Here is an 8,692-nt window from a genome sequence, read left to right as displayed (position 1 = left end):
CATAGAAAATGTAACAGGTCTACTAATGAGACGGTTTACACTACACTCTTCCATCCTCTTCTGGAGTACTGCTGTGCAATGTGGGTCCTGCATCAGATTAAGATTGATGGAGGACATCAAAGAAGTTCAAAGAAGGGCAGCTCATTTTGTATTATCATGAAACAGGAGAGAAAGTGCCATGGATATGATACACGAATTGGGGTGGCAGTCATTAAAACATAGGATTTTTTTTGTTGAGAGAGGACCGTCTCATGAAATTTCAGTCACCAACTTTCTGCTCAGAGTGTGAAAATATTTTGTTGGTGTATCTCCTAATTTCTGGTTGCCATTCTCAAAGTTAATTACTTGCATGGTCCTGCTATGTAGTGCCACATGACTGTTCTCTCAGACTACTTCGCTTTGTCACAATGTAATCTGTCAAAGCTACTAAATGACATAAACAGCTTATAGGTAATTCTTCTGTATTTTACGCCCAATGGTTTTTATCCACAGCTTAAATCGAAATGATGGGTCAAGACTATTTAAAACAGCCATGTGCGTTGCTATAACATTAGCGATCAAGAATAAGTGACAATTACTAGAGTGTGTTGAGCGTTTTACCCTTACCAGCTACCTAAAATATGTCTTGCACGCGTTTTAGCTCACGCAGGCTGGCGTGAGGTCTGGAACATGACAAGGGAATTAGAATTGAGAAAAACGGACGTAGCTGGTGGAATACTTAACTTTAATCCATTAATGGAGAACGTCGCTCTTTATGGTACATGATTCACAATATCAATAGTACGGATACTGGCGCCTTGCTAGGTCGTAGCAAATAACGTAGCTGAAGGCTATGCCAACTATCGTCTCGGCAAATGAGAGCGGTCAGTGAACCATTGCTAGCAAAGTCGGTTGTACAACTGGGGCGAGTGCTAGGAAGTCTCTCTAGACCTGCCTTGTGGCGGCGCTCGATCTGCAATCACTGATAGTGGTGACACGCGGGTCTGACGTATACTACCGGACCGCGGCCGATTTAAAGGCTACCACCTAGCAAGTGTGGTGTCTGCCGGTGACACCACACCTTTTATTCCAAAGAATCCCATGTTACACTACACAACAGCTACTGTAATGTACAAAGATAAATAATTTAACACCAAGATGCCATTTTTCACTATCCCACTGGGCTGTTTTAATAAATTTCACCATTTAGTGACAGTATAAAGTTGTATTTACGCTCCATTTTACAATACATACATACATTTTTAAAATACCATGAAATGCTAGTGTTTTGGGTAGAGCATGCTAGTGTTTTGGGTAGAGCCAATGACAGTCTCACAGCAGCAGCAAGCTGGTTTATTCAGAGAATGAACAGAAAGTCTTTTTGTACAATGTCCTTCAACAGACATCTAAGTTAATACTACTTTTATTATTCTGTTGCTTTAGCAAAAACAATGGTGATGTATCACAAATACTAAAATTATGAAAAGCATCTACTTATTAGGTAGCAGAACACATAAGCAGAAGAGTCAGTAATATACTAACCTGAACTGCCTTCACTTTTTAAGAAGAGATTGTTGGAGGAAATATACGTTATCAAGCTTTAGATAGAAATGTCACACAATACAGGGTACCCACAAGAGGATTTTAAAAAAGGTGAAATGAAAGCTCATTTATTTTCATTTAAGGCTACACTTTTCCTTATCATACACTAAAGCTCTACAAGTAAAGGACAGCTGAAACATATGTGGCTTCCATTTACTGGTAAACACTGATATTTTATTTTTCCCATAGCTAAAAATTTTAGTTATAGGTGCCAACCTGTAAATTCAGTCCTGAAGAATGGCAACTGATGTATCAGCAAAGGCTTCCTTTTGTCAGGGAGCTTGTAAATGTCTATAAAGTCATACTGAATACTACACTGTACTACTCTATTCAATGTGATATATGTATTTGCTGGTGCTTACTCCAAAATGGCAGCTTGAAGACCATAGCTCCTCATGAAGATAAGTTTTCTTTTTTAATATTCCAAACTGACAAAAATAATCTGAACCCTAATTAATTAACAATTCTCATGAGTACATACACACTTTGATTTTTACGTGCAGAATTAATTCACCATAGAGACTTAAAGGTAAAGTATCAAAACTTAACAAATGTATGGTAAACCTAAATAACGTTTTAGTGTGTGTGTGTGTGTGTGTGTGTGTGTGTGTGTGTGTGTGTGTGTGTATGTGTGGTCTGAAGGAAGACTGTCTGTTGTCAATATATTGTCCATACATTCTATGTGCCTGTTCACTAATCAGCAACTCTTCTATTTAGTAATTAGTTATCTGTCCTCATTTTGCAATACATCTTGGATTATCCATCAATATATAATACCACATTATCAGTGTTTACCAACGTACGAAGTCACAATCTTAGCTGACAGGGAGAATTCAAAACTAAACATTAATTCATCCAAATTTAACAATACTGCATCTGCACAGTCACTGAATATAGTTACGCAAGGGACAATGATTAACACATCAAAGATGATGTATCACCATAATAATACAGTTGTATTACTTCATCATGACTCTTTAAAGTAAAAGTTCTGGTATCCCACATTTCACAGATTACACAAAATATGCAGCATTATGACCCAGAAGAGCTTCTCTGTTGAGATCTTGAGTGGCATTGCGTCTTGAACAGAACAAGGAACATGTTTGCCCACTTAAAGTTTTTGATACAAAATGTGTTTTTCAATAAAGTCATCAGTCAATAAATTAACCATTAATATGTACACAGTTCATACTTTCTTTTCACATGTGTAAAACTTTGGAAATTACACTGAATTTCCATGATTCAGTCAGTCATATTCATGACTACTTTCACGTTTAGCAATGAGGGCATCCTTCTCTTCTTCAGATGCATCTTCAACTGGGTGCTGCTTAGAGGAGCGTGCAATTTTTGTGAGTCCTTCAGTAAGGCCTGATTGACTAATCCTGCAACAAACAGAAATTAAAAACATAACAAAGTGAACTATACAAATGATTATGTTTGAACAGCAGTATAAAATATAAGCTAAAAAATGACTGAAATTGCAAATCCAAACAACAATAAAAGAATAACATGTGCTCACTGCAGGGCAAATAAATAGTAAAAAAAAAATTAAAAAATTAACAGCAGTATGAATAATAAATAAGGTACCAGAATCACAAATTAATTAAAAAACAAAACATACCATTGGACTGTGCTACAAGAATACCCCCCTCCCCCCCCCCCTTTTAAATGACATAATGTAAAATACTTCTAAAATTTAACACTCGATCTATATCCACTGCAAATGATCTAGAATGCAAATAATCTGTAACCAGCTAACAGTTTCCATATCCTGAAATTTTGTCCATTTCTTCCTTGTGAAGCAGGAAACCTCTGTTTTCAAAGGCTAGTGTCAAGATTTCATTTGTGTGTGTTAGTCTTTTGTCACTTGCTACGCTGAAGCAAAGAAGTAGAAGGATAATGATCAGAATAAGTGGAATCGCATCAGAAGTGCATTCCACCATGCCAGTTATGCACCAATCTGACAACACACAGACCAAGTTCAATGGAGTCCACACAAGATACGGTTCATTTGCTTGGAAGGGCAGGGCGACAGTGACTGCCATCCTTCAGCCAGATGTCAACGACAGAATCAAGGCGCATGCCCCACAATCTTTCTCAAATGATTTTACAGAAACTATTCAATAAAAAAAAAATCATTTTTCCTTTACTTGTAATTTTATACGTCAGGTTCATGATTATGTGCCCGTCACTTTGTTAATGGTCATAGTTATTGTGATATTTAAGTGGGAGTAAGACATTATGCAAAATTTGAAAAGGTTTTCTTTGAAAACTAGGGGCTGCTATTATTTTGCGTTTGGTGCATATTACATAATATGTTGTTTCTTATGAAATTTAGTTAACAAATTGAATTTTTCTTTAGACTTGACTGAAAGTCTCTATCTGTCACCAATCTTGAGACAATTCATCTGACATAGCACACTCTTTTGCGATCGTGACGTGCCAGCGATAAAGCCAGAGTGAAATATTTACAACATTCCTCATATTTCATAAATTGTTTGAGATTCTGAAATGAGATTTTGACAAATGACATCACACAATGAGGGAGTATTTTTCCATACGGTTATTATGCAAAACCTCATTATCTACTATGTTAATCCACTAACTACAGACCTTTTTGATGAAAGAATGTAATTTTTAAGGACCAATATAAATGAAGACATTACGGATTTACTTTGTACCAATGATGTGCTTTTTCATAAGATACTGACCTCACTTTTCCTCAGTTCCTCATGTAATAAACTTAATAAACCATAGTTTCAGAATTTTTTTGCAATTACATCTGTGCGACACATTCACGAGTTGAGACTGTGTAAACTCCACTGTGTTTTGGCAAAAGAAGCAAATTTTAATATGGCAAAAAGAGAAATGCGTAGGTTTTACTTGCCACTCTTGACACTTCTCTGAAGGCTAGAAATAGTTAACAATCCAAGCAAAAATAAATTGCTGCATTTTCGGCTTAATTCTTTTTAGGTACTAACCAGAGCAGTGGTGACAGATTTTTCTGAATGTTCACCATATAAGTGTGGGTGTGGAGGGGCACCACTTAAGATTTACAAGAAATGTGAGTGCAGGCTTCAGTTTAGAATGGCACTTTCCCTCCAGCACTTGGCATTTCCTGTACAGCATCTTCCCACAACCCCCACCACTACCACTTTCCTCACGCATGCTCTGCCATCTGCATATCTACTGGCCACAGTATCCTGCCCAGAGTCTAGCTGTTGCTATTCTGCAACTGGGGAACAATGAAGCACAGCATAGGTTCAAACGATGACCTATATAAACAACATAGACAGGCAAAGACTGCGCCACATTTGGAGTCAATTGAAAACTTAGCCACCATGTTTTGCAACATCAAGTTGGGAAATACTAGTCGTCTGGCAGCACAGGATCATATGTTTGTTTTTGTTAAACAACAGGATTTGCTGCTGCCAGTCACAGAAATTTCAAGTTTTAGGAAATGATCCCAATAATGAAATGTGTTTGTCATATACTATGTCATATGATGCATGATGTTTGCGATGTACGAACTGCTGCATTATTTTTGTAATTACCTTTTACCTTTCTGTACAGACACAAGCACATTCATTTATAGCTTTCATATTCAGTTATTCTAATCAAGTCACATTTCACACTTGGGAATGGCCTTGCATATTTATCAGGGGTATATTCAGCAGATTGTTTGTACAAGTATTTATAGTGAAAGCAAATGACGTGTAGACAAATAATTAAAAAGGTGGTTTGACACTTAATTATCACTGCTTTTAAAGAGAATATATAGACAGGACTTTTTTGTTGTTGTTTTGTCATTGTTGTTTTTATGTGGCTTTGAGCTGTTATAATGGATGACAAGACCGTTACGTTTCATGTCACATTGCATTAGGACAGTTGTTTCTCAGAAAAGAGCAATTAAAAGACCTCTATGCTCAATGCATTTATGTTGAATGTTCATAAAGCTGTGTAACCCACTTTATGATTCAACATCCTACAGGATACCACAAATCTGATATCAACCTGCTGCTGTCATCATGTAAAAGCAAGTATTACTGTTTTAACAAGCAAAAGCACTGGTTTTACAGCGGCATGCTTTCAAGTACCATTTTATAATGGATAAAATAAAACAATCATTTTATTGTATGTTATGCACTGAGCTAAGAAATGAATCTCTACTGACAACTTAATATTTCTGTTGTAAAACTAAGAGAAATAAATAGAAATGAAATAACACACACACACACACACACACACACACACACACAGTATCTGGCTGCCGAGGCCAGACTCAGTCATTCCAATGAAGACTTTTTGGCCAAAAGCTTACTTGTTTGGCAGTCTGCAACTCAGCATCTCAGCTATATGGTTTTCATAATATTGTCAAAATGAAATAAAACATATTTATTGCATACAGTAATCGGCGAGTATAATAATAAATAGTGCCCTGTTTCGACCTACAGTTATTCGACATTAAAATGTACTTGAAACTATATTTATACATTAAGTATACCAATTTACATGAAAGGCCTATCACTGCTCTTGAAATAAAATTAACTTTGTGTACATTTCTCTGATTATTTTCCTCTGTCCTTCATTGATTTAGTTTCACACAAATGATGTAATGTACAGGTGAAGTACTGTTTTAACAACAGATTTAGCAGAATACACTAATGACAGTCCTCTACAAATTCAGAGGGAACCATTAGGTGATCAAACCTAGTAAATAAACTTAGTCTTTGTTCCAACATTCTGAATACATTGAGATATAAACTTACGTGAAAATTGTCTGCTGGTGGTTGACAGTTCCATAAGACTCTTTCTGCCACTTTGAACATAGACTGGGTACAATTTATGGTTCAGAAGAAAATACTTTTGTATTAGTTTCTGATTACAAAACAAAGCTTCTGATGTATAAAAGAGGTATAGAATGTTTATATAGGACACTGTATCGCATCCACTTAACTAACACAAGTGTGTGTACGTTACAAAATATGACAGCCAGTGTTGCATGTTGCTGCCACCCTGAGTGCTGTTCACACATAGATAGCCTCTCCACGTTGATTATATACCTCTTTGAGAACAAATGTAGGGCAACTGCAGAGAACCTACGAATCTCCTGGTCAACAAGAGCAAAACGCCAGCAAATTAATAAACAAAGTAAGAACAGAATGTATGGAGACTATAAAGAAAATTTTATGGGAGGGGGAGAGAGAGAGAGAGAGAGAGAGAGAGAGAGAGAGAGAGAGAGAGAGGGAGAGAGTACAAAAGATGCTTGAAAAGTTAATCACAGTTAACAGAAGCCACAAATAAGATCAAACTTTCTGTGCTCCTGAGAACTGCTTTAAGGGACAACTCTAATTTCAGTATCAACAATAAATTATTTTACAATTATGCTTCCTTTCACTGGGGGGTATAATCTACACTGTCTGCAGCAAGTCACACTGCAGCATATGATCATGGTATACCTCATGAAATGATGACGTAACACAACATCGGGTAATCTAGTCCACCTGCTTAGCCAGGTAGTAATATGCTTGCCTCCTGTGCCGTGGACCTGGGTTCGATTCCCAGCCACGTTGGAGATTTTCTTCGGTCGTGGACTGGATCTAGTGTTGTCCTCACCATCATTTCATCCTCATCATCGGCACGCAAGTTGCCCAATGTGGCGTCGACTGAAATAAGACTTGCAGTTGTTGGCCGAACCCGAAATGCGACCTCTCGGCCAACAATTCCATATGATCATTTCATTTGTTTTTCACGGGGTAATCTAATACCTCCATTCCCTCTTTTTAATTTAATCTGGTAGGAATGAAATTTCCTGATCTGTGGAGGTGTGCTACTACGGTACACACTTCCGAATACCTGGGAGAGCTGTAACGGCTCAATTATATTGGCCAGAAAGGGAGGGGATAGGCTAATTGCTACAGTTGAGATGGTTCTGCTGGTGGCTACTGAGTACACTGGGTGCAGTCACCTGCAAATCATGACTCACAGTAGGCACAAATGGTACCACTGCATGGGCTCAGATGCCACTGTGGGTGTGCATGCAAAAGATGTGCTTTTTTGTGTTCCATATTTTACATTGTTTTTGTAAGATTTGCTTATGTTGCTGTGCTCATCTTTGGTACATGAATGTATCAGGTATCATGAAACCAGCTAAGTGCAAAATCTGTGTTTTTTGCACATTTATTTACTGATGTTTACATATGTAAGCTGACTTCTGGTATTTCCTTTGTGTCCAGGCAGAATCAAGTGTGTCAGATACATTCACTTTGAAAGCATAAGTCCAAAAACGACACATAAAATTTAAACATGCTTTTCGCGTTAACTGTATCAAAACTTGTGCATGAATCATGGTACAGAGTATGTTTTTCTATAATGAGATTTATGAAAACCATATTCTGTGCTATAACATCTGATGTAATCTAATGTTGTGATTTGACAATTTTAGCGGTAGTATTAAAAGAAGAGAGAGAGAGAGAATTTGTGTGTGTGTGTGTGTGTGTGTGTGTGTGTGTGTGTGTGTGAGAGAGAGAGAGAGAGAGAGAGAGAGAGAGAGAGAGAGAGAGAGAGAGAGAGAGGGGGGGGGGGGGGGGGGGGAGAAAGAAATATTTCCCACAAATTTCAGTGTATATCAACATGAATAAAGGCATATTTCTCTTGCAACACGAGTGTATATTAAATGCGTTTATCATAAATTAACTCTATTTTTGTATTTGTTAATGGCAGTGATCGCAAAACAGTTTCACAAAATTTAGTAACTTCTATACCTGGTTTTCTGTTGCCTTACTAGAAATCACATTTTTCATGTTTCTTGCTTAAGTTCTTAAAAGGAACTATTAATAATTTTAGCCTCGATTCAGAAATTGAAAAGGTATCGGCAAGTTTAGTTTAATCACCCTGATTACAGTTGGAACCTGCTGCAAATGGGTGTGTTGGGACTGCTACCAAGAGTCATGTATCTGAGATATCAAAGATACCTCAAGAACTGACCTCTCCTGTGACTTCTGTCTCCTCTGCAAGAAGCATCGTATTTATCATCATTCATACACTGACCTAAAGTGGCATGTCAGTGCTAGGTGCACTGTACTGAGCAGGCAGGTACAAGGGAGAACTG

General features: G+C 37.3%; 1 protein-coding gene across 2 annotated transcripts in view; it reads right to left on the bottom strand.

The window, feature by feature from the left end:
• Positions 1–1,316: 1,316 nt before the first annotated feature.
• Positions 1,317–8,692, bottom strand: part of LOC126276507 (protein GPR107) — a 209,423-nt gene continuing 202,047 nt past the window's right edge. For both annotated transcript variants that reach the window (XM_049977281.1, XM_049977282.1), the window contains exon 13: positions 1,317–2,963. In XM_049977281.1, the coding sequence (XP_049833238.1) occupies positions 2,828–2,963 (136 nt within the window). In that variant the 3' untranslated portion in view covers positions 1,317–2,827. The remainder of the gene's footprint in view (positions 2,964–8,692) is intronic.

The sequence above is a fragment of the Schistocerca gregaria genome, chromosome 1 (genome assembly GCF_023897955.1).
Source record: "Schistocerca gregaria isolate iqSchGreg1 chromosome 1, iqSchGreg1.2, whole genome shotgun sequence".
In the NCBI taxonomy this organism is placed as follows: Eukaryota; Metazoa; Arthropoda; class Insecta; order Orthoptera; family Acrididae; genus Schistocerca; species Schistocerca gregaria.
The sequence above is the reverse complement of the archived record's forward strand: the minus strand, read 5'-3'. Positions and strand labels throughout refer to the sequence as shown.